At 50.4% G+C, this 27,461-nt stretch overlaps 1 protein-coding gene and 1 pseudogene across 2 annotated transcripts; both read right to left on the bottom strand.

Moving 5' to 3' along the window:
- Positions 1-1,159: 1,159 nt before the first annotated feature.
- Positions 1,160-7,368, bottom strand: NR1H2 (nuclear receptor subfamily 1 group H member 2). Of its 2 annotated transcripts, XM_068992501.1 has the most exons (10): positions 7,263-7,368; positions 7,011-7,150; positions 6,364-6,425; positions 6,161-6,283; positions 5,553-5,843; positions 5,187-5,470; positions 4,822-5,001; positions 4,051-4,150; positions 1,676-1,884; positions 1,160-1,433 (listed from the first exon to the last, which is right to left on the bottom strand). In XM_068992501.1, exons 3-10 carry the CDS (start codon positions 6,404-6,406, stop codon positions 1,287-1,289), a joined length of 1,377 nt encoding a protein of 458 aa, XP_068848602.1. In that variant the 5' UTR covers positions 6,407-6,425; positions 7,011-7,150; positions 7,263-7,368; the 3' UTR covers positions 1,160-1,286. The 2 variants fall into 2 exon arrangements, with proteins under 2 accessions (XP_068848602.1, XP_068848603.1); XM_068992502.1 differs by lacking the exons at positions 6,161-6,283; positions 6,364-6,425.
- A 1,534-nt stretch (positions 7,369-8,902) lies between these two features.
- On the bottom strand, positions 8,903-25,663 carry LOC138096861 (aurora kinase C-like; annotated as a pseudogene).
- Between the last annotated feature and the right edge of the window lie 1,798 nt (positions 25,664-27,461).

Below are 27,461 nucleotides of genomic sequence, written 5' to 3'. Positions count from 1 at the left end.
TTGGCAATTGTAAATAATATTGCTATGAATATTGAGGTGCGTGTATCCTTTCAAATTTAGTGTTTGGGGTTTTGTCAGTATATATCCAGGAGTGGGATTGCTGAGTCCTGTGACAGAGTCCTAGTTTTAGCTTTTTTTTTGACCCCAACGAATGGCATGTGGAATCTTAGTTCCCCAGCCAGGCACTGAACCTAGGCCCCCAGAGTCCTAACCACTGGACTGCCAAGGAATTCCTCTAGTTTTCATGTTTTGAGAAACCGCCATACTGTTTTCCACGGTGGCTGCAAAGAGAGACTTTATCGTGTTCACAGATGTTTCCAGTGCCTAAGAATGTATTTGGCACATAATAAATGCTCCATGGGGCTTCCCTGGTGGCTCAGATGGTAAAGAATCTGCCTGCAATGCGGGAGACCTGGATTCGATCCCTGGGTTAGGAAGATCCCCTGGAGGAGAGCATGGCAACCCACTCCAGTATTCCTGCCTCGAGAATCCCCATGGACAGAGGAGCCTGGCGGACTACAGTCCATGACGTCACAGAGTCGGACACGACTCAGCGACTAACCACAGCACAGCACAAATGCTCCATACGAATCTGTCAAATGAATAACACCTGTGTCCTGAGAATGGCCCACAAAGCAGCCTCGGCCAATACTTGCTGATTGAACGAAAGCTCCATGCCCTCCTCCCCTCAAATCCTCCCTGACCTTCAGGAGCAGGCTCCAACCACCAGATGACCCTGAGGCCCCCAAAGCGCCTAGTCATATCACCCTGAACCCTCCCTAGTCCAGCACCAGGTCTGGGGGTTTGGTGTCCATGAAGACCCTGGCAGCCCATTCATTCCCACCTCAGACTCATCCTGAATCAGAGCAAGTTTCTAGTCATACTTTTATTTTCCTGTTTTTGTTTTTTTTTAGTTTTTATTAAATAAAAGGAGCAGAGCGGGGAGCCTGTCTGTGGTCTCTCAGGCTGTGGGAGAGCCACAGGCCCTCCTGCCTCTGTTCAAGGTGCACTGCATGGTAGGCTTGAGGTGTAAGCTGGGCGGGGAGGGCAGCTGGGAGTGCTGGGAGAGGTCAGAGCTCAGGACCCGTGACCCCCTCCAGCCCTCCCAGGAAGACTCAGTGGGCAGGCAGGGAGGCTCCTGGACCCTGACTGGGGCTCATCCTGAGGGCTGGCGGGGGGCCAAGGCTTTAGCTCCAAGCCGCAGGGCGGGAGCCCAGACCCAGCCCGGTCCCTTCCCATCCCAGTGTCCAGTCATTGGGGGTGTGCAGGGCAGTGGGGTGGGCCCTTCATTCGTGGACGTCCCAGATCTCAGACAGCAAAGGCGGCAGCTTCTTGTCCTGAAGCCGCAGGGCGAAGACCTGCTCCGAGTGCACGGAGCTGAGCGTGCGCAGGCTCACAAGCTTCATCAGCATGCGGGGGAAGCGCAGCTGGTCCTGCAAGGAGACAGGAGTGGGTGGGTGCCGGGCGGCCCACCCGGAGGACCCCCACCCTGGAGAGGCAGTGTGGGGGCCCCTGGGCAAGGACTTGCCTGACTCCTTAATGATGGGACAGGGGCCTTGAGGACAGGCTGCTGAGAGGACACTGATCAGAACTCAGCTGCTGGGGTGAGCCAGGGACGTAGGAAGCTGACCCTACACAGGTCTAGGTTTCCTTGGGAGGGTCCGGGCTCCGGTACCTGGGGCCTCTTGATGCGTGTGTAAGACAACAGCGCGTCCACGTAGGGCTGCTGCAGGGCCTCGACCCGGCTGGGCTCCTGCACGTTGGGCCGGTCGGCTGAGAAGATGTTGATGGCGATGAGCAGGGCGTACTCCGCGTCATCCAGGCCCAGACGCCTCATGGCCCGTGAGAACTCGAAGATGGGGTTGATGAATTCCACCTGCAGGCCTGTGGAGACAGGAGACTGGCTCTGATAAACACTCTGACCTAAAACTGGCCCCCATGCCTGGCCACTGGCATTGCCCACTGTCAGCAGAGCGAGGGAAACAGCAGCAAGTAGAGTGCTGGTCACCCTGTAACCCCACTGCCCATCAAGGGCTTGGCACGTCGTGGGTATGCCATATGTCTTGCCTGAATGAAGCAATGAGTAATAAGTGTGAACATTTATTCAAAAGTTTCTACCACCCCGTCACCCTCTTCACTTCCTTCCTGGTACCTCTCCTCTGGAAAAGGAAAGGTGTTTAATCCCAGGTCACCTTACGTCACCCCCTGAGGTGGCATCCCCTGCTCTCACAGTGAAGCGGAACTCATTTCCAGGTGTGACTCATTCATTCATCAAACTTGACTGAGCACCCACTGCACATCAGGTCCCGGGCAGAGACATTTCTAAGACAAAGCCCCCTGCTCTTGTGGCACTTGCATCTGGGGCTTGAAGGGACAGATAATAGACAGGTCTGCAAGTACGCCATCCACCCTGTGAGATGATTCTAGTTCTATGGGTCGAGGTAACGCAGGGGAGGGTAACAGGGAGAGAATCACGTCCATATTTTAGACATGAGGGTCACCACAAGGTGAGTGTGGGAAGGCCTCCCTAGCTGCAGGGTGTCCAACTTGAAAGAGGGGAGGGAGGGAGTTACCAGGCTGTGCGAGTGTTCCAGGGAGGGTGCTACCAGTCTGTTTTGCCTGGGACTAGGCTTCCTAGGCCCTGGACTTTGAGTATTAAAGCTCAGGAGACTTGCTTCGTGGCAGAGTGGCTAAGAATCCACATGCCAGTGCAGGGGACACAGGTTTCATCCCTGGCCAGGAAGATACCACATGCTGCAGGGCAACTAAACCCACGCACTGCAACTGAGCCCAGCTGCCTAGAGCCCGTCACACTGGCAACGAGAAGCCCGCGCACAGCAACTAGAGAAAGCTTGCGCAAAGCAACAAAGACCCAGCGCAGCTAAAAACAAAAAAATCTTTAAAAAGTAAGAAAAGCTTGGAAGGCCCCAAGCAAACTAGGACGAGATGGTCAACCTAGTTCTGGAAAGAGGGACCAGCAAACAGAAGCTGTGAGGCGACAGCACATGGGTGGGTTCAAATAACAGGGAGGCCAGCGCGGCTGGGGGAGGGTGAGGGGAGGGCGGGAGGTGCGGGCGGGAGGAACGAGGCCACGCCCTGCAGGGCCTGTGGGCCAGGTGAGGACTCTGGCTTTTCTCCCACTCAGTGTGATGGGAGCCACGGATGGTGCTGAGCACAGGAGGGACGTGAGCTAACGTGGTTGTTAACTGGATCCTTCTGATGACTGTGAACAAACACACCAGGCTGGGGTGGAGGCAGAAGCCCAGCAAGGGGCCCTGCAATGTTCCCAGAAGGGCCAACTGAGGCCTGGACTCTGGCAGTGGCAGAGGATGGGGCGGTAGGAGGAACCAACCTCCGCTCCAGCCCCATCGCACTGTGCTGCAGCTGCCGGAACCTCCCTGTCGTTCCTTAAAACCACCCGCTCTGCCCCACCCCAGGACCTCTGCACATGCTGAGGCCCCTGCCAGAAACACGCCCCCAACCCCTAGTGCTCCCCTGCCAAGCTTATGCTCAAAGGGTTACTGGGACTGCCCTGGGTATTGGGAGAGCCAGGAAATAAGAGGAAGGAAAGATGGGGTGAGGAGATGTCCAGGAGGACAGAGAAGTGCCCCATGGAGAAATGACAGGAGAAAGCAGGACTCTGAGAACGCCGAGAGGCAGAGAGAGAGGCCCTGCACTTGCGTTCCCTGGTAACTAACACTGCTCCCCACCTCCCTTTCCCTCTGGTCCCACTGAGGCACACTCTCTCCAGAAGCCCATCGCCTCGGTTCCCATCCCTAGGGCTGGGGAGCAAAGAGTGTCTTTCCTTAATTCCTACGAAGATGCCCTATATGACAGCACATACCCCTCTGTCGCATCCTGCACCATGTCCCCCCTGTGCAGGGTCAGGGCTCAATAATCTCACTGTGGTCTTAGCTCTCACTGTGAGGTGGGAGGGCTCAGCCCTCACCCTAGTCTGGAGGTGAAGAGATGGAAGCTCAGACAGGGATGTGAGGGCCTGGGTCTCCTGGCCAGCAGGGACCCCACTGCCCAGCCTGCACTTGGCCGTACCCGCGCGGTGAAAGTCATCCTTGCTGTAGGTGAAGTCCTTTAGGAAAGTGATGCATTCAGTCTCGTGGTTGTAGCGTCTGGCCGTCTCCAGCAGCATGATCTGAGGATGGCGGAGGGGACGGGTGGGCAGGGGCTAGAGGAGCTCTGTGGCCCCTCGGCCACTGTCCTTCCTCTGCTGGCCTGAATGGGGGGGCCCAATCTTGCTGGGATCATCCCCTGCCCGTCTCCACCCCACCCCATCATCTCTCAGCCACAGGGCCTGCAGCCAGCACGCTGGACACTCCAAGCTCTCTCCCTTCCCCAGGTTCGGCACCCCTAGCCTTCTCCACTCAGGACACTCCCCCCAAGTGCTTACGAGGCACAGGGCAGAGCTTTCTTTCAGTCTGCTCCATTCACCACCACGCCCTAAGCACTGGAAATAGGGCCTGGCATACACTAGACACTCAGCACTTACTCATTACCACAGTTTTGGTTCAAACATCAACTCCCTGAACAAGCCTTGTCAGCATGCTCCCTAAAGTGTGGCCCTTCAGCCCAACCCACAATTATTCTCCATCTCAGGCCCTGTTTCCCTTCTCTCCTCACCTCACAAGAGGCTCTGATGACTTATTTAGCATTTGAGGTTCTCCTGGAGAATACCACCCCCACCAGGGAAAGGCCTAGAGTCTGCTTTGTCCCTATCCTCCCGACATCTCTCCTGGGGTTTATCCCGGGACTTCCTCGAGGGCAGGATGGAACGGCCTCCCCGACGCTGGGCAGGTTGGCTGTTACCTCAATGGTAGAGGCCTTCAGGAGGGCGATCTGGTCTTCGCGACCCAGCTGCAGGAAGCCAGGCACCTGCTTGGCGAAGTCCACGATCTCCTGCACGGAGATGATGGCCAGCTCCGTGAAGTGGGCGAAGCGCTGCTGGCGGGCATCACGGGACTGCGGGTCTGCACCCAAGGGCCAGGGCTGGGGACATGGGGGTGGGGGGGCGAGCAGGTTACTATCAGGACGTCTCCCGCAAGCCCAAGGCTACCCCATCTCAAAGTGCCTGTTCTCTGGAGCCTCATTCTCTCCCTGTGCCCTGGACTGTGGCCCTGTCGACTTGAGCACACTGGGTAAATTGTCCCTCGAAGCTGTGGAAGGGGCCGTACCGTGACTTTGGGCTGGTCGGAGAAGGAGCGTTTATTGCACTGTAGCTGGGCCGCCACCAACTGCTGGATCATTAGTTCCTGAGCGGCTGTTAACTGGACACCTTCACCTTCTCCCGAGCCCTGGCCACCCCCGTCAGACCCTCCAGGGGAGGCCCCAGGCCCAGAGGCTGGGCTGCTGCTGCTGACTCCCAGCCCCGTGGGTGACGACTGCTGCTGCTGCTGCTGCTGCTGCTGCTGCTGCTTCCGAATCTTCTTCTTCCGGATCTGTTCTTTGGAGAGGACGCCTGGTGGGGAGACACAGGCCTCAGCAGAGGCCCCAGGGCTGGGCAGGGGCTGGCCTGGCCCCGCTCCCTCCCCAGGACTCACACTGCTCCCGCATCCCTGCCTCCTTGCATTTCCGCAGCCGGCATTGCTGGCACTTGCGCCGCATGAAGGCGTCCATCTGGCAGGCGCCACCGCCCCGGCAGGCGTAGCGCCCGGCCCCGCCTCGGATCACACTTCGGCGGAAGAAGCCTTTGCAGCCTTCACAGCTGAGCACGTTGTAGTGGAAGCCAGAGGCCGTGTCCCCGCACACTTGGCACAGCTCATCGCCCAGCATCTTTGGAGCTGGGCCCTTCTTTCGCTTGCGCTCCGGCTCCTCTGCTGTGTCTAGGATGACTGGCGTGGGTGGACAGAAGCCGTGAGACAGAACCACAGGGATAAACAGCAGCCAGAGGGACAGGTCCATGAGAGCTCAGAAGCAACAAATCAAGAGTGTGGAGGGGGACCCACAGAGCCGGTGATTCGAAGGGAAAGATGTGTGTGTCAGTGAATCCCAAAGAATGGGTCAAAATAAGAAGTACCAAGCACTGACAGAAGAAAAAAAGTCAGCAAGACGCTGGGGCTGGCCATCCCCACTTCTGATCTTTCTCTCCTAGATTCCTCTCTGAGCCTCTATACCAACTCCCAACCCATGTCCCTGGACCCTGTCTCACCCACAACGGAGGCTGAGTCGGCCCCACCAGTGCTTGGGACATCAGGATCCGCCCCTCCAGGGCATGGTTCAGGACCATCCTCCTTTCCCCCAGGTGAAGAAGAGGGGGTGCTGGGGCCATTTCCTGGGAGGAGACACAGTGAGTTTCGGCTGACAATAACCTGATGGGAGACGAGCTGTGTTGGGGAAGGGGGGGTCACTCACCAGGCAAGGGGGTGTCCACGGAATTCGTGGTGGGGGTGGACATGGTGGGGTCACGGAGCAGCCTGCAGGATACAGGGGGGCAGAGAGCCTTGTGGGGCCAGGGAGGGTCAGAGTAGGCCAGCCACAGGTCTTAATGAGGGGACCTCTCTTTCCTCCATCTCTCACACTCTTCCCCTACTTTGTGCAGACCCCACCCCCAGTCTCTGCCAGCCTACAGACCCTCCTATCCAGTTCTAATAGGGCCCGCCCCCTTTCTGCTCTAGGACAGCTTTCAGCTGGGTCTCAAGCCCCGCCCCTCCCTAGTGTCAGCCCCCTTCTTTTAGGCTCCATCCACTCCAGCCAGACCTCCCCCACCGGATTTTTCCAGACACTATCCCTTCGGCTTCGAGAGCTCCGCCCTCACTTCCTCTTTCCCCTCCAGCTTCACCCCACCTCCGCCGAGGAAGCACCCCCATCTCTCCTTCGGACCCCAGCTCCGTCCATAATGCCCCGCTAGCTTCCTTCTAGACCCCGCCCCATCTGCGCCCATCACGGCCCCTCGACCTCCTCCCATCATGCTCCGCCCACATCTTTTCCTTCTAGGCCCCGCCCCACCTGCGCCAATCAAGGCACCCCCGACCTCCTCCCATCATGCTCCGCCCTCACACCTCTCTCCAGGTCCCGCCCCTCTCCGAACAGCAGTAGGGGGCGGGGCTCATGGCTGCGCGCGAGGGTCTCGTGGGCGGCCTCTCGGGGGGGGGGGTCCCCTACTCCCGTTGCCTTGGAAACAGCCGGGGGGCGGCGCGAACTAGGAGGGGAGAGGGTGGAAGGAGAGAAGGGGGCTGAGCCAAGCAGCGCGGGGAACGCCGGGAAGCCCCAGGCCCAGGGCTCCTCCCGCGTCGCCCCACACTTGAGTGCACCTGCTTCCGTCCCCTTGCTCTGCCTTCTCTTCCTTCTTCTCCGTAGCCCGTGGCACGCCGCCGCGACTGAGTTCCCCTCAAAAGTAACTTCGCCACTTCTTCCGGCAACCCCACCGTGCGTCACTTCCTGGAGTGGGCGGGTAGTCGGGGTGATGAAATTCCGGTGGGCTGCCTCGGGTCGAAGTCGTGGACCCACCGGAAGTTTGCGTTTCCGGGTAACTAGGATGAGGGCGGGCTGAAGAGTTCCTGACCCATTCAGTTAAATGTTGGGCAGTAGGGCGGCGTGAAAGTCAAAGTCGCTGAGTTGTGCGTGTCCCCACTCTTTGCGACCCCATGGACTGCAGCTCACCAGGCTCTGTCCACGCAATTCTCCAGGCCAGAATACTAGAGTAGATACCCGTTTTCTTCTCCAGGGGTCTTCCCAACCTAGGGATTGAACCCAGGTCTCACGCGTTGCAGGCGGATTCATTACCGTCTGAGCCACCAGGGCGGCGTGGTGAGTCCCAAATCTTCCCGCCCCGCTCTACGTGGCCTTAAACTCTGCCTGTACGTCTCTTGCTTGAGGGCCAAAGGTTTACTCGGCATCACCTCCCCAGCTGCGGCTCCTTTTGGCACACGGCTGATTAAAAGCATATTTGTCGTTTTTAAATTGTGTTACGTTTTCTGATTTTGGAGGAGAGCTGCTTACTGGTTTCAAATAAGTGAAATAACCAACCTAGACCTAGTAAAAGCATATTTTAAAAATAATTTGGTGGGACTTCTCCGGTGTCCAGTGGCTAGGATTCCAGGCCTGGGTTCGATCCCTTCTAGGGCAACCTGCTCCCACACGCCACTAAGGCACAATGCCGCCAAATAAATATATTAAAAATAAATCCAACTTGCAATGCAGGGAATCAGGGTCCCATCCCTGGTCAGGGAACTAGGATCTCAGTGCGGAGGCGGGGCGGTGGGGGTGAGGGGGGCAGGAGCAACTAAGCCCACATGTTCCAGAGCCTTCCTGCCACCACAGAGCCAATCCCTGACCAAAAGATCCAGCATGATGTAGTGAAGATCTCAACTGAGACACAACGCAGTCAAATAAATACTTTTTTTTTTAAATAAAGAGACCTGGTACAAGATGATTCAGCTTTGGATTTCCCTGGTGGCACAGTGGATAAGAATCTGCCTGCCAGTGCAAGGCACACCGGTTCTATCCCTGGTCTGGGAAGATTCTATGCAGAGGACCAACTAAGCTCATGGGCTACAACTACTGAATCCAGCACACCGCATCAAGTGTAGCCCCTGCTGGTGGAAACTACAGAAAGCCTATCTTAAGCAACAATGACCCAGGACAGCCAAAAATAAATAAAATGATTTGACCTTTATTAAGACTAAAAGTCACTCAGCCATGTCCAACTCTTTGCAGTCCCATGGACTATACAGTCTGTGGAATTCTCCAGGTCAGATTGCTGGAGTGAGTAGCCTTTCCCTTCTCCAGGGAATCTTCTCAGCCCAGGGATCGAACCCAGGTCTCCCGCATTGCAGGCGGATTCTTTACCAGCTGAGCCACAGGGAAGCCTTTATTAACTAGCATGATGCATCTTACAAGCGAAGAAACAAAAGACAGATGAGATACCAGAGCCAGGGTGTTCCACAAGCAATCACAAAAGAACAGGGGTGGACAGGGCTAAGGAAGCCATTTGAGCTGGGGGCAGCACCCTCCGAGAGTGAGCCCGGACCCATGGGTGCCTCAAGACCTGGGCCAAGGGCAGCCACTCCGAGGGCTGGTATCTGAGAAGCCTGGAGATCAGGTCCTGAGCCCCCAAAGGTATTGATGCAGGAAATCTTACATCTACCTGATGAGGCCAGAGAAGAAAGAGAAGTATGGTTACTTTCCTTGGTCCATTCAAGGCACTGGCCGGGATCATAGCAGACCACCTTTGTGTGTGCCCCAGGCTCCCAGCCACCCCTTACCCCCAGCTCCCGCATGAATGCCCAGAGTGTGGCCATCCCACCTTAAGGATGCGTCTGTAGGTCTCACTATGGGAGGCACTCTCAAAGGGCGGATTTCCCACCAGCAGCTGTAGCAGAGCACCCCCAGGCACCATAGATCTACCTTCTCATTGTATGTTTTCCCCTCAGTCATTTCTAGGGGCAAGTATTCCAGCGTTCCACACATTGTCTTTCTCCTAGAGAAAGGAACATTAAGTGGAGGCTCAGTAGAAGGGACACTGTCCTTCCCCAGCATCTAGTCCTGGGCAATCCCCTCTCAAGCACAGGAACTTGGAAACACCAAGTTTTCATATGAATTAAGGTTAAGAAGGCAAGTCCTGGGACCAACAATCCCATATTCTGAGATTCTTCCTACAATTATTTAGCTCATGATCCAGGAAGTTTTGGAACAAACTGACGGTCCACCAAGAGGGACAAGGTAAATTAATTATAGTTTACTGATAGAGTAAAATTCCTGGAATTATGGCACAATCATTCTTAATGTACTTACACGGAAACTTATTGGCAAAATTTTATGTAAACATTAAAAAATAGAAGATACAGTCAAACCACGTTCTTTCAGTCTACAAGTACTTGTTAAAATAGGCATTTCAAAAGGCAGCATTGAAATACAAACCCAGGTTTGTAGCTGGGTCTTACATGTGAAGTGAATTAAATTGGATCATTCTTAACTGGCACCCAGGGCGCCACCACTTGTGCTACCTTAGAGAGGGTATGTGCACAGATCAGCCAAAGTCTGCCATCTTCACCTCACCCATGAGCCCCAGCACCAGGTTCTCTGGCTTAATATCCCTGTGAATCACCTTCTTGTCATGGCAGTAGGTCAGAGCATCTGCCAACTCCTCCGTTACCTGTGTGAGCAAAGAAAAAGCAGTCTGGAAATGAAGCCAGCCATAGGGTGATGACGGCTGTCATTTCCACCCGGAGCCCTCCAAAAATCCCTGGCTTTCTAAGTCAGTTTCATTCATTTATTCAGGGAACTCCCTCACAGCCTTTCATGTTTCTTTCCATAAGGTAATGCAGTTAGATTCTGTTGCTTACAACCAAAGAATACAAACTTATACACACTACTTATTAATATCCCAGGGGTAATTATTCAGTTCAGTTGCTCAGTGGTGTCCGACTCTTTGCAACCCTATGGGCTGCAGCATGCCAGGCCTCCCTGTCCATCGCCAACTCCTGAAGTGAAGTGAAGTGAGCTCGCTCAGTCGTGTCCGACTCTTTGTGACACCATGGACTGTAGCCCACCAGGCTCTTCCATCCATGGGATTCTCCAGGCAAGGATACTGGAGTGGGTTGCCATTTCCTTCTCCAGGGGAACTTCCCGACCCAGGGATCGAACCCAGGTCTCCCGCATTGCGGGCAGGCAGTCTACCCTCTGAGCCACCAGGGAAGCCCCTCCTGGGATTTACTCAAATTGAGTCAGCGATACCATAGGGTATCCAAAGGTAAAATTGTAGGGTATAAGAGTCACTATGTAAAATTGACCAAAAAAAGCAATTCAGGACTTCGCTGGTGGTCCAGTGGTAAAGAATCCGCCTGCCAATGCAGGGGACACAGGTTCGAGTCCTCATCCGGGAAGATTCCACATGCCACAGGGCAACTAAGCCAGTGTGCCGCAACTGCTGAGCCTACACACCCTAGAGCCCATGCTTCACAACAAGAGAAGCCACTGCAATGAGAAGCCGGTGCAAGTAAAGTCCCACATGGCAACAAAGACCCTGCACAGCCATAAATCAATTCATTAATTCATAAAAGTTTTTTTAAAAAAAGAAGCAATCTGAACTCTCATGAAAGCCATAGGCAGTGACCCCCATCAGCCCATAGGAAACTCATGAACCCTAGCCCTCAGCCTCCTCTGCCTCACCGTGGCTGTACACAGTTTATCAAACATGTGGCTTTTTTGTAGCCCCTTGTAGAGCTTACCCCTTGGAGCATATTCTAGAATCAGGTACACCCAGCGTGCATCATGGAAGTAGTTGTACAGGCAGAGGATATTGTGGTGTCTGGGGGGCAAAAGGGGGAAGGGTCAAGACTCCTCCCTGAGGCCCAATTCAGGATGCTATTACAAGTGACTGGGCACACAAAGGGGCAAATTGTGCTGGGGCCAGGAGAGTAATAGCTCCATCTGGAAGTCTGAGAGGGGAAAAACGCATGGGACTCTCATTCATACAGAGACTGTCCTTACTGTAGGTGTGCCTGGATTTCAGTTTCCCCGCGCAGCTGATGTCCCAGCCCTTCCTTCTCTATCTGGGACTGGAAGAGGACTTTCAGGGCCACAATGAAATGGCGAGCCCGGTACACATTCCCAAATTTTCCCTTGCCGAGGGGATGCCAGATTTCAAAATCATCAATTGTGAAATGCCGCCTGAGAGGAGAGAAACAAAAGAGCCTCAATTTAGGAGGTGGGTGGAGAGTTGCGGATCCTTCATGCTCACCTATGCTCTTTCGCTTTTGCCTCCCCAGACCTCTTTTCCTTCTCAAGGGCCCAGCCAGGGTGTCTGGTCAACAACTGTCAGTCCCATGTGGCAACACTTGACACATGCAGCTTGCTTTTCATCTCTGGGTCCCACTTCCCTTCCTCTTCCAGATTCAAACCAAAGGCACTCACATGATAGGGGTGCTGGGCCCCGTTTGACCTGTTGCAGCTACTAAAAAATAAAAATAAAAAAAGGAAAAAAGAGGTCCATACTGTCTTCTGTGCACGCCCATCCCCAACAGCTGACACCAAACGTTTCCTCTAAACCCTCTTTGTCTGGTCCTTTCACCTGCGGGCTAACCCCTGCTCGACTTCCTAGCAGCTTGTTGGTGGCTCATGACAAGAGATGGTGGTGAGAAGGGTGTCTTCCTGAGCCTTGTGGAGCTGGGTATCCAGGCAGGAGAACACTCAGGATGAGCTTCTTCCATTCTGGACCTGCTCCCACACAGAGAGGTGCCAGTGGTTAAGCAGACACCACCTGGAGATTCCATTGGGGAGCATCAGCATACTCTTTATATTAAGTGCTCCAGCCGCATTGGCTGAGTAGGTTGGCTTCCATTGGTTGAAATATCTGGGTTTCCTTACCCTACTGCTCTCCACCCGGGTGCCCTTTCCCAATAAAATCTCTTGCTTTGTCAGCACATGTGTCTCCTTGGACAATTCACTTCGGAGTATTAGACAAGAGCCCTGTTTCAGGCCCTGAAAGGGGTCCGCCTTCCTGTAACAAATGGCGACTCTGGCGGGGACTCTTCTTCGCTGAGACTGACATCCTGACCACCCGGGGTACTCAGGGGCCAGCTTGCCTGCCAATGGACCAGACCCAGCGGCCGCAACTGGGACCCTTTGGTCCCTGGTCTCCTCCTGACGCAGACAACTGGCCAGAGTGCCCCGACCGGTAAGGAACAAGAGACTTTATTGACCTCTCTCCCCTTCCCTCTCTCTTTCCTCTCCTTAACCCTTCCTATCCTTCCCTGTTTTTCTAGTCGCCTGGTCCTGGATGCAGGAATCTGTTCAAAGGGCCCTCAGCCTGAGCTGAGGATTGGAGACTGATCACCTCCTCTTGGCAGAGAAATAGAATTCTAGTTCTGGTCTGGTCTGATTTCTGGTAGGGCTGAGTTCCAGTCCTCCCTTCTCTGGAGAACCAGGGGAAAGTCCTATAATGCCTGGGCATCTGTAGGTGGCAGGAGACGTCTGTAAGGCCACCCCTTTCGCCCCCGCCTCTCCTGCCTCCTCCCTCTTCTTCTTCCCTCCTGGCTTCCTTTCCTCCCTTGAAATCTTTGATGTTAGTACTTGGATTCTTGTATTTAAGGGCTTCCCTGGTGGTGCAGAGGTTAAAGCATCTGGCTGCAATCTGGGAGACCTGGGCTCGATCCCTGGGTCGGGAAGATCCCCTGGAGGAGGAAATGGCAATCCACTCCAGTATTCTTGCCTGGAGAATCCCATGGACCGAGGAGCTTGGTGGGCTACAGTCCACGGGTCGCAGAGTCGGACACGACTGAGCCACTTCACTTTCACTTTCAGGCAGTGTACCCAGTGGAAGGGGTAGGAATAAAACCTTCCGCCCGCCCCATGATTTGGGGCGCGGAGACTGGAAGGCGGGCCCGAGGCACAAAGACAGGAGTGGAGAGAGTAGGAGAAAGCGAGGACCGGCTTGGAGAGGCTGTGATGTGAAAAAGTTAGTCGCTCAGTCTTATCCAACTCTTTCGACCCCATGGACTGTAGCCCACCAGGCTTCTCTGTCCCTGGGGATTCTCCAGGCAAGAATACTGGAGTGGATTTCCATTCCCTTCTCCAGAGGATCTTCCTGACCCAGGGATCGAACCCTCATCTCCTTCATTATAGGCAGATTCTTAACCGTTTGAGCTGCGGGGAAGTCCTTGGGATGCGACTAGACTGAATGAATGAGCAAATATATAAATAAATCCCTGAATGCCTAAGGGGACTCAGTGACGTAATGCAGGTGGGACTGGATATAAATCAACCGCAGGAAGCTGCTAGGGTAGGTTGTGCTGTCAACAAACTGCACAGCAACGTGCAGCCCACCCTGACCCAGCCTGAGTGTCCTGTCCTACTCAGGCCTCTCTCCAGGGAAGGTCCTTCTCCAACACTCACATAAGTGAGGGTCACCACGGTGGAGCTCCCCAACATTTGTGCTTCTGTCCCCTAATATCCAGTGGGTTGTGTACTCTTCCCCCAATACACCTGCCTCCCCCAGCCCAGGAATGCCCAGGCCATTTGGCCTGGGAGCAAGGACCCACAGCTGCACTCACTCTCTCCTCTCTCGTGTACTTACTACAGTACTGCTGACCCTTGAACAAGAAGGGGTGGGCGCTTTAGGGGCGCCCTTCAGCACTATCAGAAATCCATACCCAGTGTTACATGCTGCATGCTAAGTCAGTTCAGTTGTATCCGACTCTGTGCAACCCTATGGACAGCAGCCCTTCAGGCTCCACTGTCCACAGGATTCTCCAGGCAAGAATAAATATTCTCCCTTGGGAGAAGGAAATGGCAACCTACTCCAATGTTACAGGGTAGAACCAATTCTGACGCCCTGTTGGATATATTTCTTTGACTTTAACCTTTTCTTTGCCTTGCTTTTATTATTATCAGTTCAGTTCAGTTCAGTTCAGTCGCTCAGTCGTGTCCGACTCTTTGTGACCCCATGAATCGCAGCATGCCAGGCCTCCCTGTCCATCATCAACTCCCGGAGTTCACTCAGATTCACGTCCATCGAGTCAGTGATGCCATCCAGCCATCTCATCCTCTGTCGTCCCCTTCTCCTCCTGCCCCCAATCCCTCCCAGCATCAGAGTCTTTTCCAATGAGTCAACTCTTCGCATGAGGTGCCCAAAGTACTGGAGTTTCAGCTTCAGCATCATTCCTTCCAAAGAAATCCCAGGGCTGATCTCCTTCAGAATGGACTGGTTGGATCTCCTTGCAGTTCTCTCCAACACCACAGTTCAAAAGCATCAATTCTTCGGTGCTCAGCCTTCTTCACAGTCCAGCTCTCACATCCATACATGACTACTGGAAAAACCATTGCCTTGACTAGATGGAACTTTTTGGCAAAGTAATGTCTCTGCTTTTGAATATACTATCTAGGTTGCTCATAACTTTTCTTCCAAGGAGTAAGAGTCTTTTAATTTCATGGCTGCAGTCACCATCTGCAGTGATTTTGGAGCCCCCCAAAATAAAGTCTGACACTGTTTCCACTGTTTCCCCATCTATTTCCCATGAAGTGATGGGACTGGATGCCATGATCTTCGTTTTTTGAATGTTGAGTTTTAAGCCAACTTTTTCACTCTCCTCTTTCACTTTCATCAAGAGGCTTTTTAGTTCCTCTTCACTTTCTGCCATAACGGTGGTGTCATCTGCATATCTGAGGTTATTGATATTTCTCCTGGCAATCTTGATTCCAACTTGTGTTTCTTCCAGTCCAGCGTTTCTCATGATGTACTCTGCATAGACGTTAAATAAGCAGGGTGACAATATATAGCCTTGATGTACTCCTTTTCCTATTTGGAACCAGTCTATTGTTCTATGTCCAGTTAATCATACATAATGGTCTTCCTCAGGGAAAGCTGCCCTCTCCCGACTACTAAAGTGCCTTTGTTCAACTCACAGAGATACAATCTGACATAGCCTACCTTTGTTTTGAATGACTGCAGAAAAGGAGAAATTTAACACATCCCCTCCTGTTTTGCAAGATAAATAGCTTTTCTACTTGACTTCCTCACCTTCTCTACTTCTCTGTTCTATAGAAGAACCTGGCATCCAGACCCCAAGTGAAAGGGTTATTAGACATTAGTATGCCATGTTCTCGGTCAGCCAGCTTTCCCAATAAAGCCATATTCCTTGTCTCCACATCTGGGATTTATTGGCCTGTCGTGTGGCCCGCTCAGCGTGGAAGAATTGATGTTTTTAAGCTGTGGTGCTGGAGAAGACTCTTGAGAGTCCCTTGGACATCAAGGAGATCAAACGAGTCAATTCTAAAGGAAATCAACCCTGAATATTCATCAGAAGGACTAATCCTGAAGCTGAAGCTCCAATACTTTGGCCACCTGATGTGAAGAGTCGACTCGTTTGAAAAGACCCTGACACTGGGAAAGACTGAGGGCAGGAGGAAAAGGGGGCAACAGATGATGAGATGGTTGGACGGCATCATCGACTCAATGGACATGAGTTTTAGCAAACTCCAGGAGATCGTTCAGGACAGAGAAGCTTAGCGTGCTGGGGTCGCGAAGAGTTGGACACGACTGGGCGACTGAACAGCAACACTTTCAGTGCTGTCAAAAATCCACCCATAGGACTTCCCTCGTGGCCCAGTAGTTAAGATTCTGCGCTTCTGATGCCAAGCAGGGCCTTTGGGGCTCCCAGGAACAGAGACCGTTTTGTCTCCCATTACTTCTTTTTTTAAGCTGCACTAGGTCTTTGATGCTGCGTGCAAGCTTTCTCTAGTTGTGGCAAGTGGGAGCTGCTCTTCCTTGCAGTGCACGAACTTCTCATTATGGTGCCCTCTACAGGCTGTAGAGTGTAGGTGCAGTAGCTGTGGCACACAGGTTTAGTTAATCTGCAGTTAATCTATGGAATTAATCAACTACAGCACAATTGCACTCATCTCACACGCTAGTAAAGTAATGCTCAAAATTCTCCAAGCCAGGCTTCAGCAATACGTGAACCGTGAACTCCCAGATGTTCAAGCTGGTTTTAGAAAAGGCAGAGGAACAAGATATCAAATTGCCAACATCCGCTGGATAATGGAGGCTTCAGCAATACGTGAACCATGAACTTCCAGATGTTCAAGCTGGTTTTAGAAAAGGCAGAGGAACAAGATATCAAATTGCCAACATCCGCTGGATCATGGAAAAAGCAAGAGAGTTCCAGAAAAACATCTATTTCTGCTTTATTGACTATGCCAAAGCCTTTGACTGTGTGGATCACAATAAAATGTGGAAAATTCTGAAAGAGATGAGAATACCAGACCACCTGACCTGCCTCTTGAGAAACCTATATGCAGGTCAGGAAGCAACAGTTAGAACTGGACATGGAACAACAGACTGGTTCCAAATAGGAAAAGGAGTACGTTAAGGCTGTATATTGTCACCCTGCTTATTTAACTTATATGCAGAGTACATCACGAGAAACGCTGAGCTGGAAGAAGCACAAGCTGGAATCAAGATTGCCGGGAGAAATATCAATAACCTCAGATATGCAGATGACACCACCGTTATGGCAGAAAGTGAAGAGGAACTAAAAAGCCTCTTGATGAAAGTGAAAGAGGAGAGTGAAAAAGTTGGCTTAAAGCTCAACATTCAGAAAACTAAGATCATGGCATCTGGTCTCATCACTTCATGGGAAATAGATGGGGAAACAGTGGAAACAGTGTCAGATTTTATTTTTTTGGGCTCACTGCTGATGGTGACTGCAGCCATGAAATTAAAAGCCCTTGCTCCTTGGAAGAAAAGTTATGAGCAACCTAGATAGTATATTCAAAAGCAGAGACATTACTTTGCCAAAAAGTTCCATCTAGTCAAGGCTATGGTTTTTCCTGTGGTCATGTATGGATGTGACAGTTGGACTGTGAAGAAGGCTGAGCGCTGAAGAATTGATGCTTTTGAACTGTGGTGTTGGAGAACACTCTTGAGAGTCCCTTGGACTGAAAGGAGATCCAACCAGTCCATTCTAAAGGAGATCAGCCCTGGGTGTTCTTTGGAAGAAATGATGCTAAAGCTGAAGCTCCAGTACTTTGGCCACCTCATGCAAAGAGTTGACTCATTGGAAAAGACTCTGATGCTGGGAGGGATTGGGGGCAGGAGGAGAAGGGGACGACAGAGGATGAGATGGCTGGATGGCATCACTGACTCGATGGACTTGAGTCTGAGTGAACTCCGGGAGATGGTGATGGACAGGGAGGCCTGGCATGCTGCGATTCATGGGGTCGCAAAGAGTCGGATATGACTGAGCAACTGAACTGAACTGAATTGAATCTGTGGAATCTTCGGACCAGGAATCAAACCCATGTCCCCTGAATTGGCAGACAGATTCTTATCCACTGAGCCACCAGGAAAGTCTGTCTCCTATTTCTTAACAGGCAAGACTCCAGCCTCTGTGACCTCTGAGTTCCAAAGGGCAAAACAGTTGCTAATTAAGGGAGGAGCAGCCCTGAAACCACCTGAGGCAAGATTAAAGGGGCCAGAGGGGCTCATCAAGACTAGGAGACTGGACCACCTAAGACCCTGGACACACCCGAGTCTTGTCAGTAGCCCCATCCTGTTGAAACTGCAAAAGAAAGAATTGAAGATTGTTCAGTCACTCAGTGGTGTCCTATTCTTTGAGTCTCGAGTCTCTGTGTAAGTCTCCGGCCTGTTACTGCCTTTTACAAAATATATATATTTATTTATGGCTGTGCTGGGTCTTCATTGCTACGTGCAGGCTTTCTCTGGTTATGGAGACTGGGAGTATTCTCTTGGTGCAGAGCGCAGGCTTAGTTGCCTCATAGCTGTGGGATCTTCCCAAACCAGGGATCGAACCTGTACCGCCTGCATTGGCAGGCAGATTCTTAACCACGGGACCACAGGGAAGGCTGTTACTGCCTTGATCCTTATCATATCCCCTGGCCTGATTAACCTCTCTATTCACCTGGGCACAGTTCTTGAGTCTCTAGCTTACTCTATTCCCCTGTTGCCTGGCAAAAAAAGACAGCAACTCCTTCTCCTCCATAACTCTGTCTCTATTTCTGTTTGGCTTCGGTGCACAGAGAGCCAAGGTTTTGGCATCAAGTCCCAGTGCATGTGTTCGAGTCCCAACCTGAGTTAAAAAACTTCACTTTCACTGCTGTGGCCCAGGTTCGACCCCTGGTGGGGAAACTAAGATCCTGCAAGCCGGGCAGTGGGACAAAAAACAAATGAAAAATTAGGAATGCTTGAACAGGTAGAAGGTGGAAATTATTCCAAAGTCTTTCCCGCACGATAATCAGATCTATAGTGTGTGTTTATGATCTATATCGAGTGTATATGTATTTTTTTAAAAATGAGAATACATGCTCCATGCTCTTTTGCAGATTGTTTTCTCCATTTTGGTTTGGGCTTCAAGTTGTGCAATTTCCCATCCCGGGAGGTTTGCCAGTAAAAGGAGGGCTAACAGGAATATGGGGGAGGGGAGTGGCTGAATGGGTATTTCTGCCACTTCCTCAGGGTGGCAGAGCCAAGTTATTCACTATTGCTGCGCCTCAGTTTCCGCATCTGTGAACTGAGACCAACGAGAGTTGGGATTATGAAAATGGGTGGCCTCATGCCGTGCGGAGCCACCCAAGATGGACGGGTCATGGTGGAGAGTTCTGACAAAAAGTGCTCCGCTGGAGAAGGGAATGGCAAACCACTTCAGTATTCTTACCTTGAGAACCCCATGAACAGTCAGTCAGTTCAGTCACTCAGTCCAGTCCAGCTCTCTGTGACCCCATGGACTGCAGCACACCAGGCATGCCCGTCCATCACCAACTCTCAGGGCTTGCTCAAACTCATGTCCATTGAATCAATGCCATCCAACCATCTCATCCTCTGTCATCCCCTTGTCCTCCTGCCTTCAATCTTTCCTAACATCAGGGTCTTTTCCAAGGAGTCAGTTCTTTGTATCAGGTGGCCAAAGTATCGGAGCTTCAGCTTCAGCATCAGTCCTTCCAATGAAAATTCGGGACTGATTTCCTTTAGGAATGACTGGTTTGATCTCCTGGCAGTCCAGGGGACTCTCAAGAGTCTTCTCCAGCACCGCAGTTCGAAAGCTCAATTCTTCAGCACTCAATTTTCTTTATAGTCCAACTCTCACATCCATATGTGACTACTGGAAAAACCATAGCTTTGACTAGATGGAACTTTGTCGGCAAACTAATGTCTCTGCTTTTCAATATGCTGTCTAGGTTGGTCATAGCTTTTCTTCCAAGGAGCAAGCATCTTTTAATTTCATGGCTGCAGTCATCATCTGCAGTGATTTTGGAGCCGAAGAAAATAAAGTCTGTCACTGTTTGCATTGTTAACCCCTCTATTTGCCATGAAGTGATGGGACTGGATGCCGTGATCTTCCTTTTCTGAATGTTGAGTTTCAAGCCAGCTTTTTCACTCTCCTCTGTCACTTTCATCAAGAGGCTCTTTAGTTCCTCACTTTCTGCCATGAGAGTGGTGTCATCTGCATATCTGAGGTTATTGATATTTCTCCCGGCAATCTTGATTCCAGCTTGTGCATCATCCAACCCGGTGTTTCTCATGATGTACTCTGCATATAAGTTAAATAAGCAGGGTGACAATATACAGCCTTGATGTACTCCTTTTTCTACTTGGAACCAGTCTGTTGTTCCATGTCCAGTTCTAACTGTTGCTTCCTGACCTGCATACAGATTTCTCAGGAGGCAGGTCAGGTGGTCTGATGTTTCCATCTCTTGAAGAATTTTCCACAGTTTGCTGTGATCCACACAGTCAAAGGCTTTGGCATAATCAATAAAGCAGAAGTAGATCTTTTTCTGGAATTCTCTTGCTTTTTTCAATGATCCAGCAGATGTTGGCAATTTGATCTCTGGTTCCCCTGCCTTTTCTAAATCCAGCTTCAACATCTGGAAGTTCTTGAACATTTGGAAGACAGTTTTCATTCTGTCTGCCTCTGACACATAAGGATAAGAGGCTTATGGAAGCTTCTTGTTGGGAGAGGCTGACTGTGGAGGAAACTGGGTCTTGTTCTGATGGGTGGGGCCATGCTCTGTACATCTTTAATCCAATTTTCTGTTGATGGGTGTGGCTGTGTTCCCTCCCATTTGTTTGACCTGAGACCAAACTCTGGTGGAGGTGATCAAGATAATGGTGACCTCCTTCAGAAGGTCCTGCACTGCCTCATCAGTGCCCCTGACCCTCGCCTCTGCTGGAGACTCCTGGACACTCGCAGGCAAGTCTGGGTCAGTCTCTTGTGGGGTCACTGCTCCTTCCTCCTGGGTCCCGGTGCACAAGGCTTTGTGTGTGCCCTCCAGGAGTCTCGTTTCCCAGTCTTATGTAAGTTTTCTAATCAAATCCCACTGGCCTCCAAAGTCAAATTCCCCTGGGGGTTCTCAGTCCCTTTGCCAGATCCCCAGGTGGGGAGATCTCTTGTGAATCCTAGAACTTTCTTAACAGTGCGATAATTTCTTTGGTATAATTGTTCTGCAGTTTGTGGGTCATCGGCTCGGTGGCTTGATGGTGGAGTTAATGGAGACCTCCTCCAAGAGGGCTTATGCCACAGGCTGAGTGGCCGGTCTCCTGCACCCAGAGCCTCTGCCCCTGCGGCAGGCCACTGCTGACCCATACCTCCACAGGAGACACTCACACACACTTCTGACTCAGTCTCTGTGGGGTCTCTGGGCCCTGGTGCACACAAGGTTTTGTTTGAACCCTCTGAGCATCTCTGGTGGGCGTGTGGTTTGATTTTAAATGAGACTTCGCCCCTTCTACCACCTTCCTGGACAGTATGAACAGTATGAAAAGGCAAAGAGACGTGGCACTGGCAGAGGAAGGCTTCAGGTTGGTAGGTGCCCAGTATACTACTGGAGAAGAGTGGAGAAACAACTCCCGAGAGCACGAAGGGATGGCGCCAAAGCGAAAACAGCGCCCAGCTGTGGATGTGACTGGTGATGGAAGTAAAGTCCGATGCTGTAAAGAGCAAGATTGCCTACGAACCTGGAATCTAAGGTCCATGAATCAAGGTAAATTGGAAGTGGTCAAACAGGAGATGGCAAGAGTGAACCTCAACATTTTTGGAATCAGTGAACTAAAATGGACTGGAATGGATGAATTTAACTCAGATGACCATTATATCTACTACTGTGGGCAAGAATCCCTTAGCAGAAATGGAGTAGTGCTCATAGTCAACAAAAGAATCTGAAATGGAGTACTTGGGTGCAATCTCAAAAATGACAGAATGATCTCTGTTCATTTCCAAGGCAAGCCATTCAATATCATGGAAATCCAAGTCTATGCCCCAAGCAGTAATGCTGAAGAAGCTGAAATTGAACGGCTCTATGAAGACCAACAAGACCTTCTAGAAGAAATGTTGCAGAAACCAGTACTCAGGAAACCAAGCACCACACTCAGAGAGTTGAACTCAGGTTTATTATGCCGGCAGGCCCAGAGTAGTTAACACTCCAAGCTCTGAGCCCTGAGCAAAGGGGTTGCAGTGTTTTTATACACCGACAGGCATGATTAAGCAGGTTTGTGGGTTTGCAGGGGCTAGGGCGATTGCAAAGAGCAGGACAAGGGTGAATGAGATAAGCTCCAGTTCCTAGTATTCTGAGTCCCCACTTTCTGAGACCTACGTGATGTAGACTTTGTAAGGAGCAAGCTGAGTTACAGAGGCAGAAGGAGCAGGAGGTTATGTAAAAATTTTAAATTTTCCTCTTCACTAACACCCAAAAGAGATGTCCTTTTCATCATAGGGGACTGGAATGCAAAAGTAGGAAGTCAAGACATACCTGGAGTAACAGGCAAATTTGGCCTTGGAGGACAGAATGAAGCAGGGCAAAGGCTAATAGAGTTTTGCCAAGAGAACGCATTGGTCATAGCAAACACCGTCTTCCAACAATACAAGAGACAACTCTACACATGGACTTCACCAGATGGTCAATACCAAAATCGGACTGATTATATTCTTTGCAGCCAAAGGTGGAGAAGCTCTATACAGTCAGCAAAAACAAGACCGTGAGCTGACTGTGGCTCAGATCATAAACTCCTTATTTCAGGCTTAAAATGAAGAAAGTAGGGAAAACCACTAGACCATTCAGGTATGCTGCTGCTGCTAAGTCGCTTCAGTCGTGTCCGACTCTGTGTGACCCCATAGACGGCGGCCCACCAGGCTCCCCCGTCCCTGGGATTCTCCAGGCAAGAACACTGGAGCGGGTTGCCATTTCCTTCTCCAATGCATGAAAGTGAAAAGTGAAAGTGAAGTCGCTCAGTCGTGTCCGACCCTCAGCGACCCCATGGACTGCAGCCTACCAGGCTCCTCTGTCCATGGGATTTTCCAGGCAAGAGTACTGGAGTGACCTAAATAAAATTCCTTACAATTACACAGCGGAAGTGACAAAAGATTCAAAGGATTAGATCTGATAGAGTGCCTGAAGTACTATGGATGGAGGTCTGTGACATTGCACAGGAGACAGTGATCAAGACCATCTCCAAGAACAAGACCTGCAAAGAGGCAAACCAGTTGTCTGAGGAGGCCTGACAAATAGCTGAGAAAAGAAGAGAAGGGAAAGGCAAAGGAGAAAAGGAAAGATATATCCATTTGAATGCAGAGTTCCTAAGAATAGCATGGAGAGATAAGAAGGCGTTCCTCAATTATCAATGCAAAGAAATAGAGGAAAACAATAGAATGGGAAAGACTAGAGATCTTTTCAAGAAAATTAGAGATACCAAGGGAACATTTCATGCAAAGATGGGCTCAATAAAGGACAGAAATGGTATGGACCTAACAGGAGCAGAAGATATTAAGAAGAGGTGGCAAGAATACACAGAAGAACTAGACAAAAAGCATCTTCATGACACAGATAACCGTGATGGTGTGATCACTCACCTAGAGCCAGACACCCTGGAGTCTAAAGTCAAGTGGGCCTTAGTGTTCATCACTATGAACAAGCAAGTGGAGGTGATGCAATGCCAGTTGAGCTATTTCAAATCCTAAAAGATAATGCTATTAAAATGCTGCACTCAATATGCCAGCAAATTTGGAAAACTCAGCAGTGGCCACAGGACTGGGAAAGGTCAGTTTTCATTCCAATGCCAAAGAAGGGCAATGCCAAAGAATGTTCAAACTGCCGCACGATTGCAGTCATCTCACATACTAGCAAAGTAACTCTCAAAATTCTCCAAGCCAGGCTTCAACAGTGTGTGAACCGTGAACTTCCAGATGTTGAAGCTGGGTTTAGAAAAGGCAGAGGAACCAGAGATCAAATTGTCAACATCCATTGGATCATCGAAAAAGCAAGAGATTCCTAAAAAAGAAAAAAAAAAAAAGAAAAAGCAAGAGAATTCCAGAAAAACATCTACTTCTGCTTTATTGATTACACCAACGCCTTAGACTGTGTGGATCACAACAAACTGGAAAATTCTTCAAGAGATGGGCATACCAGACCACCTTATCAGCCTCCTGAGGAATCTGTATGCAGGTCAAGAAGCAACAGTTAGAACTGGACATGGAACAACAGACTGGTTCCAAATAGGGAAAGGAGTATGACAAGCTTGTATATTGTCAACCTGCTTATTTAAATGATGTGCAGAGTAGTATATCATGCGAAATGCCGGGCTGGATGAAGCACAAGCTGGAATCAAGATTGCTGGGAGAAATATCAATAACCTCAGATATGCAGATGACACCACCCTTATAGTAGAAAGTGAAGAGGAACTGAAGAGCCTCTTGATGAAAATGAAAGAGGAGAGTGAAAAAGCTGGCTTAAAACTCAACATTGAAAAAAATGAAGATCATGCATCTGGTCCCATCACTTCATGGCAAACAGGTGGGGAAACAGTGCAAATAGTGACAGACTTTATTTTGGGGGGCTCCAAAACCACTACAGATGGTGACTGCAGCCATGAAATTAAAAGACCCTTGCTTCTTGAAAGAAAAGTTATGACAAACCTAGATAGCATATTAAAAAGTAGAGACAGTTTGCCGACAAAGGTCCGTCTGGTCAAGGCTATGGTTTTTCCAGTGGTCATGTATGGATGTGAGAGCTGGACCATAAAGAAAGCTGAGCACCGAAGAATCGATGCTTTTGAATTGTGGTGTTGGAGAAGACTCTTGAGAGTCCCTTGGACTACAAGGAGATTGAACCAGTCAGTCCTAAAGGAAATCATTCCTGAATATTCATTGTAAAGACTGATGCTGAAGCTGAAACTCCAATACTTTGGCCACCTGATGTGAAAAACTGACTCCCTCGAAAAGACTCTGATGCTGGGAAAGATTGAAGGCAGGAGAAGGGGACGACAGAGGATATGGTTGGATGGCATCACCAACTCGATGGACATGAGTTTGAGCAAGCTCCAGGAATTGGTGATGGACAGGGAAGCGTGGCATGCTGCAGTCCATGGGGTCGCAAAGTGTTGGACACGACTGAGCAACTGAACTGAGCTGAACTTGTCATTATGATTAAATGAAATAAAAAGTGGTGAACATTGCCAGGCTCAAATAAGGAGCTCAGTATGTGTGCACACTAAGTCAGTTCAGTTGTGTATGACTCTGTGCGACCCTTATGGACTGCAGCCTAAGGCTCCTCTCTCCATGGGATTTTCAGAGCTATGTTTATTCTGGTGAAACTGTTTTTTAACTTTTCACTCTTAGAAAAGTGTCAAAGGCTGAAATGGTCTGAAGATGGACAATTTTGGGGCAAGTCACTCAGTCTCAGTTTGTAACCATTCAGTGCTGTTGAGGGGACTTCCCATGACCACAGACCCCTCCCATATATTCTCTGCTGCAGAGTCTCTCTGAAATACCCAGAGAATAGTATTTCATGTATATTTCCTGAGTTTTTCAGATGTTAAAAACCACCACCACATGTAAGAAATTAACTACTTGATGACTGCAGACTGTTAATAGGCTGAGACTGCTAACTATCCCATTACCTGAACAGCAACCAAGCAGGGAACTGTGCACGAACTGATCACATACCCTGGGACAGCCTTCCCTCACCTTGCCTTTAAAAATGCTTTGCTAAGGGAAGGGGGATAGATTGGAAGTTTGGGATTGACATGTAATATTGCTACGTTTAGTTTATTTTTTAAGTTAGTAAGTAACTTTTTGTTACACTGGGTCTTTGCTACTGCACACGGGCTTTCTCTAATCGTGGTGAACACAGGCTTCTCATTGTGGTGGCGTCTTTTGTTGCAGAGTGCGGGATCCAGGGCACTCAGGCTTCGGTAGTTGCAGGACATGGCTCAGTAGCTGAGGCTCTCAGGCTCTAGAGCACAGGCTCATTAGTTGTGGCCCACGGGCTTAGCTGCTCCACGACATGTGGGATCTTCCCGGATCAGGGATCGAACCCATGTCTCTTTCATTGGCGGGTGGATTCTTTGAAGCTCCCCTCCTACTGTTTTGGAGCATCTGTCCACAGACGATGAACTCTAGCTGCTCAGCCTGGAGCCCACCTATCTCCTGTCTCATTAGGAATATAATTCCTAGAGTTTGAAAAAAATTTAAACTAGAATTTAAAAAGAAACTGAGGTGTCAGATAGGGAAAGAGCGAATCTTGAACGACAAACTAGGCCCACACCACCACCTTGTGACCATTTACGGAGTTACAGGCAAGTCCTTCCAGTTCAGTTCAGTTGAGTTCAGTCGCTCAGTCAGGTCAGATTCTTTGCGACCCCGAGGACTGCAGCACTCCAGGCTTCCCTGTCCATCACCAACTCCCAGAGCTCACTCAAACTCACGTCCATTGAGTCTGTGATGCCATCCAACCATCTCATCCTCTGTCGTCCCCTCCTCCCACCTTCAATCTTGCCCAGCATCAGAGCCTTTTCCAAGGAGTCAGTTCTTCCCATCAAGTGGCCAAAGTATTAGAGTTTCAGCTTCAGCATCAGTCTTTCCAGTGAATATCAGGACTTATTTCCTTTAGGATTGACTGGTTTGATCTCCTTGCAGTCCAAAAGACTCTCAAGAGTTTTCTCCGTGCTGTGCTAAGTCTCTTCAGTCGTGTCCGACTCTTTGTCACCCCATGGACTGTAGCCCACCAGGCTCCTCTGTCCATGGGGATTCTCCAGGCAGGTATACTGGAGTGGGTTTCCAGGCCCTTCTCCAGGGGGAATCTCCCTGATCCCCTGGGATTGAACCCACGTCTCTTACATCTCCTGGGTTTTACCCTTAGCACCACCTAAGAATTGGGAATGGGAGATGCTGAATCTGGGTGAGGGGACCCCAAGGTGTCAAGACTGAGTATTCTAGCTGCTTGTTGTAAGAGTTATTGTAGAGAAAACTGGCCCTCCACCCTGTTGTGTCAGGGAAATCTCTCAGAGTAACCAGTGCTCAAAGTGGGTCCTTAAACATATTTATTGAGTCTTTGCAAGATGCTAGGTGCTGTCCTAGGTGCTGTGGACAGAGCGGCAAGGGGAACAGACCAAGGTCCCTGCCCTTGCATCGAAGAAGCATGTGGCTTACTGCTCTTAACATTAGTTATGTTGTGTTAATTGCAGTTAGTAAAATGTTAGAAGATGTCAATACTATGGGGACAAATTCCCTTGTGGTCCAGTGGTTAAGAGTCTGTCTGCCAATGCAGGGGACATGGGTTCGATCACTGGTCTGGGAAGACTCCACATGCCTCGGGGCAGCAAAGCACACGTCCCACAACTACTGACACCTGCACGTGTAGAGCCTGTGTTTCACAAGAGAAGCCAGCCCAGTGCAATGAAGAGTAAGTAGCCCCTGTTGGCCGTAACAAGAGAAAGCCGTGCACAGTAGTGAAAGACCCAGCACAGCCAGAAATGAATACATAAACTTCAAAGAAAAGTATATATATATTTTTAAAAGGTATGGGGGAAAATTAGATCTGGGTAAAAAAGATTGGAAATTCTGGAAGAGAATGGTTTCCATATTCAATAGGGTAGACAGGGTAGACATCACTAAGAAGGTGGAATTTAAGCAAAGATTTGAAGGAAGAGAGGGAGTGAGTAAGATTTTTCTGGAGGGAAAACACGAGGACAGAACAGCCTGTGAAAAGGGCCTGAGGCAGGAGTA

The sequence above is a fragment of the Capricornis sumatraensis genome, chromosome 20 (assembly GCF_032405125.1).
Source record: "Capricornis sumatraensis isolate serow.1 chromosome 20, serow.2, whole genome shotgun sequence".
Taxonomy (NCBI): Eukaryota; Metazoa; Chordata; class Mammalia; order Artiodactyla; family Bovidae; genus Capricornis; species Capricornis sumatraensis.
Note: the sequence above shows the minus strand (reverse complement) of the source record. Positions and strands in the feature narration are given on the sequence as shown.